General features: G+C 42.3%; 4 protein-coding genes across 10 annotated transcripts in view; 2 read left to right on the top strand and 2 right to left on the bottom strand.

Annotated features, from left to right (window-relative positions):
* The first annotated feature begins 96 nt into the window (after positions 1 to 96).
* psma6a (proteasome 20S subunit alpha 6a) lies at positions 97 to 4,408 on the top strand. Its single transcript, XM_058091015.1, has 7 exons — positions 97 to 277; positions 1,257 to 1,351; positions 1,456 to 1,537; positions 1,830 to 1,985; positions 3,048 to 3,226; positions 3,585 to 3,679; positions 3,762 to 4,408. The coding sequence occupies exons 1-7, from the start codon at positions 202 to 204 to the stop codon at positions 3,817 to 3,819; spliced, it is 741 nt and encodes a 246-aa protein (XP_057946998.1). The 5' UTR covers positions 97 to 201; the 3' UTR covers positions 3,820 to 4,408.
* Positions 4,409 to 5,541: 1,133 nt separating this feature from the next.
* On the bottom strand, positions 5,542 to 8,648 carry nfkbiab (nuclear factor of kappa light polypeptide gene enhancer in B-cells inhibitor, alpha b). Its single transcript, XM_058091008.1, has 6 exons — positions 8,295 to 8,648; positions 7,226 to 7,331; positions 6,930 to 7,140; positions 6,476 to 6,564; positions 6,103 to 6,363; positions 5,542 to 6,017 (listed from the first exon to the last, which is right to left on the bottom strand). Exons 1-6 carry the CDS (start codon positions 8,546 to 8,548, stop codon positions 5,982 to 5,984), a joined length of 957 nt encoding a protein of 318 aa, XP_057946991.1. The 5' UTR covers positions 8,549 to 8,648; the 3' UTR covers positions 5,542 to 5,981.
* Positions 8,649 to 16,059: 7,411 nt separating this feature from the next.
* LOC131140510 (insulinoma-associated protein 2) lies at positions 16,060 to 19,735 on the top strand. The gene has a single exon (XM_058091007.1). The coding sequence runs from the start codon at positions 16,123 to 16,125 to the stop codon at positions 17,740 to 17,742; it is 1,620 nt and encodes a 539-aa protein (XP_057946990.1). The 5' UTR covers positions 16,060 to 16,122; the 3' UTR covers positions 17,743 to 19,735.
* Positions 18,469 to 20,496, bottom strand: part of ralgapa1 (Ral GTPase activating protein catalytic subunit alpha 1) — a 58,032-nt gene continuing 56,004 nt past the window's right edge. For 3 of the 7 annotated variants that reach the window (XM_058091002.1, XM_058090997.1, XM_058091001.1), the window contains one exon: positions 18,471 to 20,248. In XM_058091002.1, coding sequence (XP_057946985.1) covers positions 20,103 to 20,248 — 146 coding nt within the window. In that variant the 3' untranslated portion in view covers positions 18,471 to 20,102. Of the gene's footprint in view, positions 20,249 to 20,496 lie in introns of all 7 variants that reach the window. The other 4 variants (XM_058090996.1, XM_058090995.1, XM_058090994.1 and 1 more) reach the window with 3 other exon arrangements.

Here is a 20,496-nt window from a genome sequence, read left to right as displayed (position 1 = left end):
ACAATTGTGTTTGATTATTATTTTATTAACATCTCTGCAATACAGTATTATATAGTCTTAGCTATTGAACTTGAAGTGACCCGGATGTAGGAGCCTTTATTTTGATAGAGCATTCCCGGAGCAAACTTTCTCTTAGTTGTCTTTTTCCGCTGACCGGTTTTCACTTAATTAAACTGTTTTTGAGCGCTTTTTCATGTCGTCATGTCTCGGGGCTCAAGTGCGGGGTTTGACCGTCATATCACCATCTTCTCTCCGGAGGGGAGACTCTACCAAGTCGGTCAGTAAAGGGGGGAAATCCTGCTCTGTCACTTGCTAACATGCTAACAGTAGCTAGCAGCACGTTTACGTCTGTAGTAGTATTCCCTAATATTATTGCCACCTCGTCTAATATTAGCGTATTTGACACTGTTGCACAATCCCTAAACTTGTAATAAGCTAATACATAATGTAATACCATAAAACAGTAGTGCCAATATCACTGTACTGCAAAATTATAACGTCATATAACAGCCCCACTTTGGAATGGTGCATCAGTCATCAGTGCCTATTCCAACTTTACAAATAAAGGTTCAATTCCAATAAAATATTTGCAAATGATATTCATTCATTCATTCTTTCATTTTCTACCGCTTATCCTCACGAGGGTCGCGGGGGTGCTGGAGCCTATCCCAGCTCTCTTTGGGGCGAGAGGTGGAGTACACCCTGGACTGGTCGCCAGCCAATCACAGGGCACATATAGACAAACAACCATTCACACTCACATTCACACCTATGGACAATTTGGAGTCGCCAATTAACCTAGCATGTTTTTGGAATGTGGGAGGAAACTGGAGTGCAAATGATAATTTAATGATAATGATTTTTTAAAGAAGGGGGAGAAAATTAATGAATGAATGTCGAATAGAGGCTACATGGTGGTTTAGAGGCCACACAGCTAGGAGACCCGAGTTCGATTCCACTCTTGGGCATCTCTGTGTGGAGTTTGCATGTTGTACCCATGCATGCGTGGGGTTTCCTCAACATACATGCTAGGTTAATTAGCGACTCCAAATTGTCCATAGGTATGAATGTGAGTGTGAATGGTTGTTTGTCTATATGTGCCCTGTGATTGGCTGGCGACGAGTCCAGGGTTTACCCCGCCTCTCGCCCGAAGACAACTTACTCTTGACCCTCATGAGGGTCAATCAATTTCATAACTAGAATGTTTATATGGTGATGAAGACAAGGAATGAATGTTGTGTTTGTACCTTCCTCAGAGTACGCCTTCAAAGCAATCAACCAGGGAGGACTGACCTCTGTAGCAGTCAGAGGGAAGGACTGTGCCGTGGTCGTCACCCAGAAGAAAATCCCAGTGAGTATAAATGGACACCATAACACACACAGGCGTGCATACAAGCACATTCCCCAGCTGCTACGTCCATAGTGTTTCTTACGTCTTTGTCATGTGCTCTTCAGGACAAGCTGCTAGATGCCGAGACAGTCACACATCTATTCAAAATAACAGAGAACACTGGGTGTGTAATGACCGGCATGACGGGTAAGCCAGCTGACACCACGTAAACCCCAAACATGGGGGGAGGTCAGGTTTCCTTTTGCTCATGTGAGGTTTTACTGTATGTGTGAAGTGGTCATATGATGTCAACAGAGCCAAAGTACTATAAGGACTATAGGAGTGATGTTTGCTATTTGGCAGTAGATGAGTCCCATTATAATGTGTTTGAGTATTAACTCAGTTGTACATGTTGTACCATCCTGTTTACAATGAAAAATTATGGTGTTTGTTTTTATGGGTTTTTTTGCAATGCTAACCTCTTGTGGCCTTTCTGCAGCTGACAGCAGGTCTCAGGTACAAAGAGCCAGATATGAAGCATCCAACTGGATGTACAAGTACGGCTATGAGATCCCTGTTAGCATGCTGTGCAAACGCTTGGCTGACATCTCTCAAGTCTACACACAGAATGCTGAGATGAGGCCGCTAGGATGCTGTGAGTAGTTTGTTAATGTTACAATACGTTTGTATTTGTTTTTAATGGAATATATTATTTTGACTCGGCTATAGGATTGTATATGTTCCTTAACAAAGATCGGTCTTATAACGACGGTGATGAGGGAATGCTTCTGATGCATTTTTCTCTTTATATACTTGTAATTTCTTCATGTTTTTTGATACCAATTTCAATGTTGGTTCATGTCTGCATTATAGTCAACCCAGCAGACAACATTTTGTTTTGGAATATTTGAGTTATGTAGGAGTTATGCAATAAGTCATAAAATGTTTTGTGTAATGTAATAGGTAGGTAGATACTTTATTCATCCCAAAGGGGAAATTTGCAGTCAATAATAGTAAATAGTAATAATGTAAATCCAATGTAATGTAAATCCAAATAAGCTCTTCCATTCATTCATTTTCTACCGCTTATCCTCACGAGGGTCTCAGGGGTGCTGGAGCCTATCCCAGCTGTCTTCGGGTGAGAGGGCACATATAGACAAACAACCATTCACACTCACATTCATGCCTATGGACAATTTGGAGTCGCTAATTAACCTAGCATGTTTTTGGAATGTGGGAGGAAGCCGGAGTACCCGGAGAAAACCCACACATGCACGGGGAGAACATGCAAACTTCACACATGATGCACAAGGGTGGGATTGAACTCGGGTCTCCTAGCTGTGAGGTCTGCGTGCTAACCACTCGACTGCCGTGCAGCTAAGCTCTTCCAAATACCCCTAAATATTTACAGAAAATACATATTATAGAGAATCATTGTAGTTTTACATAATAATGTAAATAATTATAAATGATGCATGGGTGGAGACTTCCTGGCCAGATGGAGTTCAATCATGTTTGTAATCAAATTGCTGTCTTACAATGTTTTTTGGGGGGCCAAATGCGGGCTTTTTAGCAGTCACTCTCCATTCAAAAATGCATAGTCGGCATTAACGGTACTGTAAACGGTACAGTACCCAGCAAACGGAAAGTCCGCGTATGAAAACAAAAACGGTGGCGTACAAAAAGCGAAGGTTAACCATGTCCAAAATTGCTTCAGGCATGTTGGTGGTGGGAGTGGATGAAGAAGTGGGTCTGCAGCTGTTTAAGTGCGATCCTGCCGGCTACTACTGCGGTTTCAAGGCCACTGCAGCTGGAGTGAAACAGACAGAAGCCATCAGCTTCCTGGAGAAGAAAGTCAAGAAGAAACCGGACTGGAGCTATGAACAGACCATAGAAGTACTTGACACACTCTTTGCACCCGGCACATACAATCCATACATACCAGAGAGACGCCACGTTCCCTCATGCTTAGCTAATGAAACTCGATCCCGGGGACAGCCCTTGACCGGTGGTTGAAGAATGACAGTGGCTTGTGAGCAAAATGGTGCCATGTTTATTTCCACTGACATAATGACGGAAAGCCCTCAGCTCTCCAGTAGCAGAAGTTTAAGGGGACAAACATACACCCATCTTGTAGTAGCTGTATGCACACTTTATATGTAATGTAATTGCAATATCAATAAACATGTGCATACGCCACCTATATTGTTGTTATTAATTCCCGCTCCTAATCGCTGCTCTTTCGTCCAACCAGACGGCTATCTCATGTCTGTCCACTGTCCTGTCCATCGACTTCAAGCCCTCAGAGTTGGAAGTGGGGGTTGTCTCCACCAAAGAACCGCGATTCAAGTGAGTGGAGAGACAAGTCAAACTACAAGGTCAAAGTAGAGAATGATTATCCATGTGTTAACGTGCCTCATCTGCCTTCCAGGATTCTCTCAGAGTCTGAGATTGACACTCACCTGGTGGCTTTGTCAGAGCGAGAGTGAGACAGTCAAGTGATGGAATCTTCCACAAGATGAACACTTTACTGGGTTGAATATGTAACCCACTTGTTTTTTCTTCTTCTTTTTTTTCTGTGTTTATCCAAGACTGGACAAAATATTCCCATATTCTTCAACCAATCCCACCTTGGCATTCTTACAGAAGCTACCTTATCTTGCGTTTTCCATTTTCATCTTCACTTGTAAACAATTCTTCTTCACTATCTTTACTCAGGGTGAATAACAATATGGCGCCTCTGAGCCTCAACTCCTCTGCTTTTTTTGCAGTGCCAGGTTGGTGTTTCTAATCCAATATATTTAGTAATACAGCAGGGAATAGATGATTTATCCTACCAAACATGTCTGCTATGGTCAACCTCAGCAGGAACTCACAAATTACTTCATGCCGGAGTTTTCCTTTTCTGTGCCTGGAACCTTGGCTGCCTTAGTCTTTATAACAATCTGACAGCATGCAAATTATTTACTATTGGTGCTTTTGGAGCAGAGTTCTTCTTTATGTTTGTAAATGGAAACTTGGAACTTAATTTCTCAATGTTTTTCTTATTCTTGAAATAAATGTGTTTAGGAATTTGAATGCAAAAGATTCTGTACATTGCTGGGTTTACTTTTAGGTTGCATTTATACTTTGGTGCAGTAAGTGAGGACATGATTGGGCGGCTTTTGTGACAAAAGTAAAATATTGCAAATGGGGACACAATACAATGATATACACAATACTGCGTTCATGTTATACTACATACATAGTAACTACATGGCATGTTGTAGCAGTTTCAGTATATTTAGTACCGTCTTGCCAGGTGATAGCATGCTAACTGTTAGCATTTTAACCATTTACGTCCAAAAATGTGTATCTTTGTAACACACTGCAACTATTGAAAAGCCATACCATTTTCTGTGCACTACATAGAGCTTGTTTTGCTGAGTGCTACACTAGCACTGCTAGCATGATAATTGTTAGCATTTCACCCATTTGAAAGCATATACCTTCATGGAATTATGTGAAATCAGTACGGATTTGCTCAATTATTTCCAGTACTAAGTGAATGATCTATGACTAATCTCACTAGGTGCTATCAGTGATTAGCACTGCAAACCCAAATGATAAGCGGCATTGAAAATGGATGGATGGTTAGCGATTAGCATTGTTAGCAGGGGTTAAATTCATTTAAAAGGCAAAACATGTCGATCTGAAATGCTGGGCTAGAGGTATACAAGTGGTGGCAAGTCCATTTAAAAATTCCCTTTGAATTTTTATAGTTACCGTTCACTTGTTTGCATTTTAAAGTCCAACTCAAACCTACATCATTGAAATGCCTTTGTCTGAAAACTCCCCTCCCTTATCATGACTGAAACATCCTGTTAGGCAGAGTCCCTTCTTTCGGGCATGAAAGGACGGAATGTGATGAACAACTGAGTGTTCTTGTTCCTGGGAATTTCCTGTTGCTGTCTTGAAAGGCTCACAAAACTTCCTGGTTGACAGTCTCGTTTTGCACACAAAATTTCCCCCAAGCTGCGTGTTGCTCTACCAAGTTCCTCATTCCCAGTTAGCGTTTGTGTGTACTACTACTAGTACCAATGCATTAAAACTTGCCTATCTGTGCATCTAAAGTAGTGTAGCATGTGCTTAGCTAAAATGTTCTGCATTACATTCAAAAGGAACACAACGATTAATTCATTGTTTCACCACTAATGACACACATGAGAACATTTCCTGTTAAATACAAGTGTTTTAATTTAAATGGGAGTGTCGCTGTCAAACATTTACAAGCTGTCCTACTGTACACTTTCACAGCTTCCATAAAAAATATTTTTGTATACACAGCATTTACAATATCATACAAGAGAGCTGTTATTTTGAATGGATGCGCTTGTGAATGATTGGCGAGCCACACATGGTACGTTCCTGTGCACCCCTGCAGCGCCGTTACTTGATTTGGTCACCAGTCTCTTATCAGCTCCTGCAGCTGCCTTGTTTCTGTATTTATTTGCCGTCCACTGCTGATGTCAGAGGATCAACCATGACTTTACAGCTTCAGCCACACTGCAAGGCTGCCGTGATGCCACTGTAGGCAGTAGAAGACACGCCAAGCTATTTTCTTTCGTCCTACATCTTCTTTCTCAGGGTCTCCTGCTTCTTGGACTTCCCGTTAATGACCATTCCACTGGATGTCATCATAACCCACCTACACACACGGGGAAGAACAAAACATCTTTCATGCACTGAGCTTTTAGTTTTGGTGTACAGTGGAATTTTTAGCAAGCAAGCACCTCCTCATCCGACTCTCTGTCTTCCTCATCCTCGCTGTCGTCAGATTCGCTGTCGGGCAGCTCTCTCAGGTCAGGATGGGTCAACAGAAACAGCTCCCTTTTGATGTCCTCGTTCTCGCGACCGTAGGTGAGGTGGTAGGGGGTGTGGCCTCCAGATGTCAGGAGGTTGGGGTCCGCTCCTTTCTTCAGCAACAGTCTGACCAAAGACAGGTTCTGCTGGTCAACGGCCAGATGCAACGCACTGCGTCCATTGCGCTGCTCCTGGAGGACGGGAGAACAGCAGTCAATATGCTGTACGTGTTTAAGATTTGAACTCAAACAATAGTGAACACACACATGCCGATGAAGCTCATTGTGTGTATCTGGTGTGTACCTTGGAGTTGATATCAGCTCCTAAATCCACAAGATTCTCCACCAGTGAGAGGAAACCGTGAACTGAGGCCAAGTGAAGGCAGTTCTGACCTGTTCAAGACACAGAAAGCCAACTGAATGTCTGCTACCTTGAGAAGATGTAGCACTTTGGAGCAGATGAGCATCCCAAGACGATCAAAAATGCTTTTCAATCACGGGTCTATCAACAGCACAAGCGACTATGTTGATTGTGTAGACTTTAATGATAAATTGAAGAAACTGGAGCAAAATAGCTGCCAGAGTTGACATTAGTCAGCAGAGGCACCGCCTCCTGACTTCGGCTATGGGAAGTTGAGTAATTTTTCCAGGCAGCATTATGCTGCTCAGTGCAACAGTGGTTGAAACAGGATCTCAGAACATTCATAGAGAGATTCTCCCTGCCCGTTATGGGTTTTAATTCGTCTTCCTATGCTTACCTTGGTAGTTGCAGGCCGCCATCATTGTGTGTAAATGCTCTGGACGACAGAACTGCGTGATGGCGCTGAAGCACGGCAAGTTACCGTGGCGACAGGCAATGTGAATGGGCATTTCCCCGCTGTCGTCCACCAGTGTGGGGTCGCAGCCATCTGACAGGAGACGCTGACACGTGTCCGACTGGTTTGTTATCACTGCTAAATGCAAAGGAGTCTGGCGTGGGGGTGCAGAGGGAGAATATATGTAAGTTCACAAAGCAGGAAGCACACAGGAAGATGTGCAGACAAAATCCACGTACCTGTCGCTGGTCATTTTGGACATTGAGGAAGTCTGTGTTCTTGGACAGGGTGATGATTGTTCTGATGTAGTCCTTTACCTCATGGATAATCGCCAAGTGGAGCAGCCTAGAGACATAGGAAGGGGGATGGGAAGCGATATAAAACACTGCATACAACACAATATTGATGTAGACAGGTCACTTAAGGCAGGGGTGTCAAACTCGTGCCATGGCGGGCCGAGACGCTTTCCAGCCGGTCACTAGGGAAGGAGCTTGCCAATTAAATCCCTTGCTGTAGAAACCGGTTGGAGAGAAAACCTGCAGTGTTTCGGCCCTCCATTGACAAAGCATATTAATTGTCATTAGTGGTGTAACGAATTCAACTTCTTTCTTCCGATGTAAGCTTGCTAGCAAAGCAAAGATGACTTAATATACACTTATTTATACGCTATTGGATGAAAAATATGCTTTTACTATGCTATATGCTCCAAACTTTATGATAATTGTAGTCAATTATCTGCAAGCCACTGACCAGAGGTCAGTCAGTGAGGCATTCAATGACCACGTCCAATGGGAATCTCACTACATCTAAGGAGTGTGATACACAAATAGTCGTAATGACGGCTCATGGTTGCGTTGAGGCAACCCCAGAGGTGGACATGTTTTCCGTAGTATGGTTTTCATTAACACACCGACTGTAGATAGATACTACTACTTTTTTTTAAAATTTCATCTCATCTCATTTTCACGGGAGCGAGCACCGGTTGGGACTCTTTGGAGGCGCGCCTGGGACTTTCCCAGTCTGGCCCACCGCCATAGTGGATTCCTGGTGATGATAATAGGCTTTTGTTTACGTCCAATTGCTTCTCTTTAAAAACGGAACTCTTATCAATAATTGAACAAAAAACATTCCCGGTGTTGTGTCGATGTTGCATCGTCTTCCGTGACAAGCTAAGAGAAAGATATTCTCTACACGGAGGCGATTAAATGACCTCCCGGGACATAGACGGGTACGCTCGCTAAACTAAGCTAAGCTAAGCTAGTCAAACGATACGATAGCGTGAATATCTTGTTGTGTGTTCCAACTTACGTGTCGCCGTCCTCTGTCACTTGTGTTCTCCATTCTTGTAGCTCGGCTGCTACACCATCCGTTTGTTTGTGCCACGACGGCTCACATTCCAGCTGTAGGCGACATATTTCTTCTTCAACAGCCTGGTAGTCCTCCTCTTTGAGCGAGTCTAAACCGCTATCCAACCGCTCTTCGGTCGACTGAGTCGGCTTTCCTTCCTTGGGTTCTCGGTTATAATCCATTTGGTTGATTAAAGTGTTCCTGTGGAGGGCCATTGCTGCTCCTTGTTTTTGGCTAAAAGGTGCGCTTGGTTCGACGTGTCGGGAGTGCAGCGGCTGCCTGCTAATTATTAGCCGTCTGTGTTTCGCTGGAGGGGGGGCGGGGCTTAGACAACTAGGTGGGGGATTTCCAGCAGACTATCACTTAAAATAACGCCGTATTTACATTTGCTGGCTCCGGGTGGGGATTTCTGTTGAGAACCATAATACACAGCACACATTGTCCTATGAAAAAACACATTTGCATTAGTCACGTTTTGCATCAATATTAGTATATCAACATTTACCTTCAGATGTATGCATAAACACCTAAAGACAACCTTTTTTGGTAATGGTAATGGTTTTATTTCATTTGAACATGCATCAGGTTACAATTGAGTGCATCACATAATCAGTTCACAGTTCCACATGTCCAAAAGGAGTAGGAAGAAGCAAAGCTTATTAAATCCTACCCCTCCATCTGGTACTTTTACAATCAGTAACTGTTACATTTGTTCACTTCCTGTTTTCCGAATATAGTTTTTTTGGTTTCTTTTTATTTTATTTTTGTCACGTACCGAAGTACGAGGTGATATGACCATACAATAACATAATGGGTACCATAGTAAGTGTCAATATAGTGATATATACATAGCACATCGTGACTGGTTCAAAACTCTTCATCCTTGTATTTAGCAAACATCAACTGCTTGTATTGTTTCTTGTATTGTTTCTCTTCCATAGTTTGATTCCACATACTGAAATGCTATGGCGTTTTAACGTAGTCCTAGCATATAAGTGTTTCACATTTAGTTCTTCCCTGAGATCATATTTCTCCTCTCTTGTAGAGAAGTATTGGATGACATTTTTAGGTAATTGGTTATTTTTAGCCTTATGCATTATATTTAGCTGTTTGAAGATGAACTATATCAGCAAGTTTAAGTATTTGTGATTTTAGAAATGAGTTAGTATGTTCTCATAGGCGGCATTATGAATTAGCCTTACTACCCTTTTTTTCAGTACATTTAGCGAGTGAAGATTGCTTTTATAGTTATTACCCCACATTTCCACACAATAAGTAAGATATGGTAAAACCTTTTTTGCCGTAGAAAGAAGCAAAACAGATAAATAATAAGCATTGAAGAACAGGAACATGCTTGAAGAAATCAACACATCAAATTGGGAAACCACTAAGCCAAGTACCATAATGCAGTAGATTTATTTTCCATTTGTGGAATATTGGTCACACAATGATTATTTTTTTTGTTAATTTTAACAATATAGGGTTGTACTGGAAGGTTGACAGTAGCACAGTTGAATTGCATATCCAGTAGGGCTGAGTGGGTTCGCTCCAGTATAGTGTAGTATATAGAGTAGGAAAGAGTATAGTACCCACTACTTGAGAGTGTTATTATTTAGTTATTGTGCACTATTGATATAATTTTATTCTGATTATACAGTAATCATTCATTTATTTTCTATGCCACTTGTCAGTAGCCTATCCCCAGGGTACATATAAAGAACCACCATTTGAGAGATTTGGATCAATGATTTTTCAAACATATATTATGAGCGTGTACCCAAAGACAGCTGGGATAGGCTCCAGCATACCGTGACCCTAGTTAGGATAAGCGGCATAGAAAACGGATAGACAGATGGACGGACACTGTGAGCTACTAAACCTCTGCAAAAAATACACTGACAGTCAATAGAAACTTTTGGCCTTTATATAGGGCTCCAAAACCAATCCTCTAATTATGCCGGCATCCACTGAGTATTTGGTCCACTTTTGCACAGAGACCAACTCGTCATTTGCTCAACTACCCCAACACTAAGTCACCAATAAATCCACAGGGTATAACAACGCACCTACAAGTAGAATATGCATACATTTTTACCTCAAAGTTTCTATTGACTGTCAGTATATTTACACAACAAAGCACTAGATCATTCATCGAGATCCTTGTAGAGGATCTTACAAGGCCTTGGGACTTGACAACCTTTGAGCTGTGTGTTTTGAAATGAAGTGAGTTGTAATGTTTTGGGAGGGGGGGGGGGAACTCCAGTCTTACTTAAGCTAGCATTGTTCAGTCAGCGAGACCAGTTTGACTTGAAGGCTCTCAGCACTTTTCACTGCTGTCAACTCAAATGTTAAGCAATGTACAGTATTTGCATTTTGGCAAGAGGGACACTGACATATAGAATATATCTTTGAAAATGTATGGACCCACTGGGCTATACACAGCGAAAACAAGACCTGTGTTTGAACTTTGGTGACTGTATGAATAGAGAGGAGGAATGCACTCAGCGGGCCTCACTGTCAAACAGTGGAATGGTCACACACACTTCACACAGCTGGGTATTCATACTGAAAACATTCCATATCTCAGCTATGTTATCTAAACAGATGAAAGTCAAGTGAGCTCGTATCTCAGTCATGACAAAACAAAACAGGGCAGGACAGAATAGAATTTTGTTGTCAAATCACTCAGATGTTCTTTCAGGGATTTTCAACATGTAACCTGAGTCATCCTCATCCGAGCTCGAGAGTTGGCTCATAGGAAAGCCCAGGGTAAGTGCAACCATTCAATCTGTTGGGTCACGTTTTTTTTCAGTTTTTTTCAACTTGCTTCTAATGCACTTTTCTGGTCAAAAACACAGTGGAAACCTCCCACACACTCAACAGGGGCCCCAGAAGCACCCAAAAATGGCATAAAATGCCAGAGTTTTTGACAAAAACGTAAGGGGGGGTGTATCGTTTTTGTTCATTTTTTTTCAACTTGCTTCTAATGCACTTTTCTGGTCAAAAAACACAGTGGAAACCTCACACACACTCAACAGGGGCCCCAGAAGCACCCAAAAATGGCATAAAATGCCAGAGTTTGAATTTTGTGATTTTTGACAAAAACGTAAGGGGGGGTGTATCGTTTTTTTCAGTTTTTTTCAACTTGCTTCAAATGCACTTTTCTGGTCAAAAACACTGTGGAAACCTCCCACACACTCAACAGGGGCCCCAGAAGCACCCAAAAATGGCATAAAATGCCAGAGTTTGAATTTTGTGATTTTTGACAAAAACGTAAGGGGGTGGGGGGGTATCGTTTTTTTCAGTTTTTTTCAACTTGCTTCTAATGCACTTTTCTGGTCAAAAACACAGTGGAAACCTCACACACACTCAACAGGGGCCCCAGAAGCACCCAAAAATGTCCTCCTTCACTCATCCATAAACCTCCTCTTTGGTCTTCCTCTACGCCTCCTACCTGGCAGCTCTAAATGCAGCATCCTTCTACCAATATATTCACTATCTCTCCTCTGGACATGTCCAAACCATCTCAATCTGGTCTCTCTGACTTCATCTCCAAGGCCTCTAAACATGTAATGTCCCTCTGATGTGCTTGTTCCTGATCCTATCCATCCTGGTTGCTCCCAAGGAGAACCTCACCATCCTCATCTCTGCTACCTCCAGTTCTGCTTCCTGTCTTTTCCTCAGTGGTACTGTCTCTAGACCAAACAACATGGCTAGTCTCACCACAGTATCACACATCAGACACTTTTCTCCACCAGTTCCATCCTGGCTGCACACGCTTCTTCACCTCTCACAATCTCCATTGTTCTGAACTGTTGATCCCAAGTACTTAAAACTCTCCACCTTCTGTATATCTTCTCCCTGTAACCTCACTCTTCCAATTGGGTCCTTCTAATTCACACACATATCTCCATCTTGCTGTGGCTAATCTTAATTCCTCTCCTGTCCACTACAAATCACATCTGCAAACATAGTATATACGTGTCAACTAATCCTGGGTGATGTGTATTCCACCATGTAGAATAAGAGTGGAACTACTATTTAGACAATTATGCCAAATGTCAGCAATTTGCATTATAGCTAGAGTGTACAGTATATATTATATCTACTGTTTGTGAGGATAATCGGTACAGAAAATGGATGGATGGATGTTTGTGTCACACTGAGTATTATTTGCATTGATGCTTAAGCTTAGGGATTCAGTTGCTGTGTTTGTGTAATGTTTAATGGCACACGTTTTATATTTTATTTGCATGGTGTGTTAGGTTGCACTTTAGTCTGTAGGCAGGCAACCACAAATACCTGAAATTGGCCAATAGGGGGCGCAAGAGCAATGTAGCAATATTATTTTCAAGCAATGCCCCAGGGATCCACATATACATTTAATCCACTAGATGGCGACAAATGACTCTTTCCCTGAGACATCCATGGTTCAGTTGGACTAAACTGTGGAAATGGCCACATTAAGTTGGATTGGTTTTTTATCGCAACAAATGAGGTTAGTTTTTCATCTGTGTAATTTAAAAAATAAGTTCCTATCAAATTTAGTTGCAATGACATCCAAAAAGTTATATTTAAATATAACTTATAGTACATCATCCTTTTCACATGTACTGCATAGATCATGTGTTGGTCAGACTAAGTTGTAATTTGCTTTGATGTTAAAAAATATGAACATTGGACAAAATTTCCTTCAAATTTTAATAATGTATACCTTCCCCACTATACAGAGCAACTACACTCCAATTTTGTTTTCAAGCATTTGCATATGGGAACACCACACTTTCTGAGGATGTATGGTGGGATATGTTACGGTCGTCTGCATTAAATTTGGATTAACTATTGAATTGTCTTAGCGAGAAATTGTGCCCCAAAATATGCCTGGGCTTCCCAGCCAATTAAAAAGAAAGCAGTCTCAATCATGATACCGATGCAGCCTAATTACTACAATATTAATACAAACAATAATCAACATGAACCCACTAAAGTAAGACACCTTAACTTTATATCCTGTGTAAATGTTGCTTTGTGTAACTATAGCCACCAATCATGAAACCAGTTTTAAGCCCTAATAGCTTTTAGAAAACAGAAGTGCCATCTAACATGATGGTGTTGTTGTTACAACACCACGGTCAGGATTACCAATTTTCGTTAAATTGGGTAGCCTGCTTAAAATTCAGTAAGAAAAGTCATGTATTACAACACCTAAGGGAATTGATGCAACAAGACTAAAATCTATTTTATAGCTGGCCATTGATGAGATGCACCCTGAATATGCATACAGCCTTGCATGGAATCTTACAATCTTTAAGGTATTAGGTAAGTTGGTAGTAAATGTAAATGGCATTCATGGTAGTTGGAAGTGCTTCCGGACATTAGCTCAACACTGAAAAACACAGTTGTACTACCCCATTTGGGACACCAACCTAAAGAGACAGACAACTCAGCTGTATAATACTGCAATACACAGATCAATAGTCACTTCCAGCAGTCTGGATGATTATTCAGCCCATTGCACTGACTGATATAACCATGTGACAACTGTAAGACCAATAAAATAGAATGTGGTGTTGAAGCAGAAATTCTGTATTTACAAAGAAAATAATGCTCAATTATGATGAACAAAGTCAGGGAGGTATTAGGACACTTGCAGGGGCTGTAACCAAACACCAGGTTGCTCATCATCTGCACCATGACATCCCCTGTAATACTGACAGAATAGTGCTGTACTAAATTGACTGTTGTTGTACACTTACTGGAAATTAAGCGTTATCGCCTCAAAGGAACAATTATCCCAAGGTCCCTCAATGAAAAACAAGTTATAGTTATAGTTATAATAATTGAAACTTGATTTGGCTTGTGCAAATGTTATTGCTGGTATTTGTTGCAAAATTAAAAAACCCACACCTGTGGTCAGAATCCAATAAAAATGGCAAACTATAAATCATATGAAAGTGAGACAATTTTCTCACCTCATTTTTATTATTCCCCAGATGGCCCTCGTCAAACCAGCAGTGCACCCTTCAAGCTTGTTCTCACACACTCATCCCTCTTGATTGATTTCCAGCAGGGGACTCCACCTCCATGAAGCCACTCGCCGAACTATAGAGCTCTTGGCCCGTGTAAAGGGGACAAGTCCCGCCCGGGGGAGGGGGAGGCTGGCTGGCTAGATGTATCTTTCTTCCGATCTCTTATCAGCCAGAGCAGCTCCTGGTGGGGGAGGAAGGCTGTGATTATTGTACACACACACACTTACGGGATACCCTTCTGTTCCCTACAGGGAGATAACACCACGCAGGGGCCTATAATACACACTGAGAGGGAAAGCCATTCCCAAGCTATTCCCACCACCAATAAAGACACTTCAGTGGGACAGAGACCTTCATTAGTAGTCTTAAATAGATATGATCTGTTATCTTGACTCCTATGGGTACTGTTTCTATTGTGATCTCAACAAAGCTATGCTTAGAAAGAACAGCGTCTACACAGACAGATTAATGTTATTGGAATAAGAATAAAGGACACCAGTGGGTTTCCAAGATTTTTTCACTGGTGACAGAATAAGCTTTCCGAAAACACCAGGAAGCCAGTATTAATATGTACATTTTATTTGACTTTTTCTATAGTTAAGACATTGAGAGGAACTGTGTGTTTCTTACAGTGCGGTTCTCTGGTTTCAAGAGATTGTGGTGGAAAAGGCGATTAGCAACTCCAAACATCGGTGAGCTTGCAATTTGTATGCATACAGGTAAGATGATCCCTGTATGCACACTCTATAATGCTTCACAGACAACCGCTTACTTGTGCAAAATAAACAGTTACAAATTCTGACAAACACTGACCAATTATGCACTTCTGACTCTTCAACATGACTTCAGAAACTTCTTGCAGGTAGTCCAGCTTCGCCCATGTTCAGAAAACAGTCTCATATTTTTTCTCTTCACCTGCAACTGCAACTCCAATCACTTCTGCTCGCCTCTTTAGGCAAGTTTTCTGTCCTTCAAACCTAAACAAATATTTCCTGAAACCCAGTGCTCCATGTTAACATGATGAACTCAGAGGAGTGAAACAGTGCAGCAGAGTCCACAACTCAATACAAATGGCAGAAAATTAGCACAATAGGTACCCTTTACCGCTTTAATATACTCACATCTTTGTGATGAAAAGTGCCACCCAGCTTCATCTCTATGCATTCTCCTCGGCTGACACTGACAGTCACAGTGCTGCTGTACTCGTCTACGTTTGTTTTGACTGTGAAAAAGGTTGACACCTTTGGTTTTCATTAAAAAAAATGTTTTCCACTTCACTTTCGGCACATCTCGCGCAGCCAACAAGTTTGCTTTTGCTCCTGTCTTCCTGACGTACACTGTGAAGTGCAGTTTTCCTTTAAGAGGAAACCAATAAGTGACTGGATTTGTTGACAAAAATGTAGTAAAGATTTTTTTTCATAAAGAAGTAAAGAAAATGCAAATATTTCAAAGCTTTTTGCTTGATATTTGTTTTATTTAGAAGGAACATTTTTTATACTTTAAGTACCAACTAAATTAACTAAATTGAATAATTTATATAGTCAAAGTGAGAGGACGACATAAAGGGATTGGTGCGCATGCAAGAGAAAAAAACGCACACAACTCTTTCTGGTGCTCCAATCACACCTGCAGCCCCCCCTTCCCCCTTCTGCCTCCCCCCCAGCAGAGACCTACTTGAAAGTGAGCTCCAAACAAGAGACGTGCTTCTGTCCGCCTGGTGATGCCAGGAACTGAGCATCAGCATCATCTTCACCATCACCATGCCTCGAGGATTCCTAGTGAAGAGGAACCGTAGATGTTTAACGTCATATCGACCACGAAATAAAAACAAAGTTGAGACCTGCGATAACGACAAAAAACACCACCAGGAGGCTGAAGTCACCAAGCCGGTGAACCACGTATGGTGCGTTCCGGGTACAGACGTCCCGCTCCCGGTGTCCCGTGAGGATTCCACGGAGGTGTGGAACCTGAACGTGGAGTCTGCTCTGGAGGCAGAGGCGGACCGGCGCGCTCAATTACCGGACAGCGAAGAGCATGAGAGCGACATGGATGTTCTAGCTCCCACGTGTGACCTCTCCTGCTTTTTCCCGCCTCCACCTCCACACGACTCGCTTTTAATGGAAGCTTGTAGTCCGGTTAAGGCGGTAAGAACAAGACTACCGGAGCAACACGAAGACGGAGAGAGGAAGACATTATTTACACAGACACTTCTGTCTTCATCTCTGGAAAGCGAATTGCCGTTTTCGGCTTCCATTGAGAGGCTTTTTGTTGGTAGCAGCCGCCAGCACGCGCAGTCCTACGGTCCGGGTCAGAACCATGACGCGCGACAACACTCCGTCGGGGCCCCGGAAGAGCGGCTGAATAGACCAAACAGACCTTCGGCGGGAAGCTCGTGCAAGAAACCCAAAGTGAACCGGAAGCTTAACTTTGAGGACGAAGTCACGACTTCGCCGGTTTTAGGTCTGCGAATTAAGAAAGAAATCCCGGAAGCGAGGAGGCAGCACCGGCACAAATCCTCCGCTGCGAACGGAAGTCATCCGCTTGGAGAGTTCATCTGTCAGCTCTGTAAGGAAGAGTACGCCGACCCTCTCTCCCTCGCGCAGCACAGGTGCTCGCGCATAGTGCGCGTGGAGTACCGCTGTCCTGAGTGCGACAAAGTCTTCAGCTGCCCCGCTAACTTAGCCTCACACCGCCGCTGGCACAAGCCCCGTCCGGTTAACAACACGGTAGGAGAGAGTTGCGGAAAAGAGTTCGAACTGGACGGGAAGGAGAACGAGCTGCTGTGCGTTAATCGGCGGGAGAGTTCCCGCGTCGACGGAAGCAGCCTCGCGCCGCCGGATTCGTCACCTGGTTTCAACCAGCACTTGACAGCAGGGGGGGACAGCCCACCGCCAGGTCTCCTTCTGTTAAACGCTAACCCATACCGGCCGTCGCTCCCACCCGGACCCCCACCATTTGTCCAGTCGGTACCGGAGGAGGAGGCGGCTTACGACTGTAGCTACTGTGGCAAGAAGTTCCGACGTCAAGCTTACCTGAAGAAACACATGGTGGCCGCGCACGAGATGACCACGGCTCGGGCATCCTCGCCGTACGAGCAGAGCCACCAGGTGTGCGCGTGTCACCTGTGCGGCGCGCGTTTCCCGTCTGCCGACATCCGGGACAAGCACCGTGTATGGCACGCCATGACGGGAGAACTGCTGGGAGGAGGGCTCAGAGCGGACGTGTATGGTGCGAACAGGGACTGTATGGAGCAGCAGCTTCTCACGTGCAAATACTGTCCGTCCACGTTCCTCAGTTCGCCGGGTCTGACGAGGCACATCAGCAAGGCTCATCCCGGAGAGAACCTGCACGTCATGATGCACATGGCGGTGAGAAACTGACATGACGGTACTGTACCTGCTGCACCACACTTGGAGCCGATTCGATGGCCTGAACTTCCCGTCTGTTCCTAATGTTTCGTCCCTCTCTTATCAAAACCTCTCTCAGCACACTGCGAACTATGTAACTACTGTATTTTTCTTTCTGTTTTGCAGTACACATGGTGAGTTTTACTATGATCTAAATTACTGTCTCTCCACGTGGAGTTTGAAAGTGAGCGATTGTGAACTGTCCAAGGTGCTGACACTGCCTTGGACAGATACCTTACATACAAACATATGATAAATTGTTACATTGCATTGTTTTGTTGTATTGGGTTTTTGCACATAGTAGAAAAATACTTTATATGAATTTGTATTCATTCATGAGTACAAAGCATATTGTAAATGATTTGACTACACATACTCGGCTATAAAATATAGTTATAGTTCTCAAACTGAATCACAATTACTTAATGTAGCTAAAATATATATATATATAAACCATGATCATTTTCTTGCCGTGATATGCCTTTAAAATAAATGTACCAGTTGACTTTAAGGGTATAAAATATTTTCATACGGAAAAGGAAAATTTCATTTTAACATCACAATTAATTTTTTTGACGCGCAATGTGTTGGTGAGTCAATCAAGACTTATATTTTGCTATGTTCTTAAAGTTCAATGTGATTAAATCATTGTAAATAAATGTTAATACACAATGAATGTGTTTTTCTTTAAAATTAAGACAGCAGTAGATGACACTTATCATTTATTGTCAACAAATCATGACATCCATGCTTTTTGTGTTTGTGCTGTAGATGTTACAGTTATACATATTGACAATACGGGTTTGTGGAGTCAATGTGTTTGTGTTATCAATACATGTACTTTCTACTGGGTGACACCATGCAGTAGCATTCATACTATACAGTCCATCACCAATGTCCTAACACAAGTTTGTCGTTTTGTTAAGGTCAGACAAAGAAATTGGAAGGAAGCTGAGAGTTCCATAATAAGAGAAAATGCTTTCAAGTAATATTTTGTACCATTGAACACCTATTTAGAGATATCATTCATCTTTCCCATGCGACTTGAAAGCCTCATCTCGATTTGAATCTGACTCTAGCCACTGGTTACTGGTAATGATGAAAAAGTACATTACAGGATGATCCAACAGGATTGTTCCTGTACTAAACACATTGGGAAGAGTGAACAGTTTGTGGCCAATAGGAGTGTTACAGCAACGGTAGACAAGCCCGCAACCTGTCTCATCACAAACTCAAACTAACCATGGTGCATCTGTAAATGCAACACCAAACCTTACATAAAGCTTCTCCATAACGAGAATGAAAGAAACAGCAACAGCAAATACAGCCAAACTAGTGGAACACAGTGCTTCGACAACTCTTTCCTGGTTCCTTGCCCTATAAACACCCAATAAGACCTCAGATATTTGAACACATTTGAAGGCACTTCAACTTAGTCAGACTAGCCAGTTTTCTGCCATAATGCTCCTTTGTTTAATACTTGTAATGTAATTATTTGGATGTTCTGTGGATCTGGGTCTTAACAAAATAAAGTATAATTATTCCATACTGAAGTGCTTCCTGGTTATAAAAGACTTGCTGAAGCATAAGATCCTGTAGTGTGAAACCACATTTGGTTTTGGCAGCTATTGCCACAAAACAGCATACAGTATTACTCAAGCATTTCACATGACGGCTATTAACATATCTAATATATAGACATTTTTACTCAAGAGGTGCAAATAAAGAAGCTGTTCCATTGCATCTGATGACTTGACAAAATAAAGGAACATTTATGTTTGTGTGAAATCAGTCCTTTAAAATAATAATATAACAAGAAAAACGTAACAGACTGGAGGGGGAAAATAAAAGTAACATACATCAGTGCTTTTCCACAATTACAGCACGGTGACTCAATTCAGTTTGACCTGTAAATGTACACAAAGTGTTTCTTTTTGGCTCAAGAGCTGCAGGCTTTCTATTGTTATGAGCTAATTTTGTTTCTATGTACAATAGAAAGCTCAATCTGTAACTTTATAGCCTTAACGCTGCACTGAGAACAAAAATAGACTTAATATAATACATATATACAAGATTTCTCATGGCATCATTCAACATGCTCACAAACAGAGCAAAGACATGCTTGATCTCAGTAAGTTGGCTAACAATAACCAGGAGCCACACTTTAGCTCCAGCTTGTCCTGATTGGACACGAGAACAAAGCTGAGTGTAATGAGTATAAATGCAGCAGCTCGAACTGTTCGAAATAAAGTTACAATATAGTATATTCCACAAAATACAGTAGCACAGCTAGACAATTACAAGTATTTCTGCAGTAACTTGGGAGGGTCACGTTAAGTCTTATTGGCTGATCCAGAGGAACGTCGAAGCTTCATGGACATACGTGTCTTGCTAGTTCGAGGAGACATGGGGGAGGCCGAGTCGCTCCCGGCCTCCCCAAGTGCCGGACTTTCTGACCGAAGACTCTCGAGGCAGGAGCCTGTGGAGGTGGTTTTGAGGGGGAGGGGTGATGATGTGTGGAGATGGTGAGGATGGAGACAAAGATGGAGGAATGAGGAAGGGGTGATGATGAGGATTCAAATTTCATTCTAGTTCCTTAAAACACACACATAGCTTAAATACAGACAGACAGACAGACAGAGAGAGCCTACGACATACTGGACATACAAAGGCTGAAAAAAGATAGACCAGACTTGATTATTTGTCAGTGTGTGTGTGTGTGTGTGT

The sequence above is a fragment of the Doryrhamphus excisus genome, chromosome 13, assembly GCF_030265055.1.
Source record: "Doryrhamphus excisus isolate RoL2022-K1 chromosome 13, RoL_Dexc_1.0, whole genome shotgun sequence".
Lineage (NCBI taxonomy): Eukaryota > Metazoa > Chordata > Actinopteri > Syngnathiformes > Syngnathidae > Doryrhamphus > Doryrhamphus excisus.
This window is presented reverse-complemented; position numbering and strand designations above follow the sequence as displayed.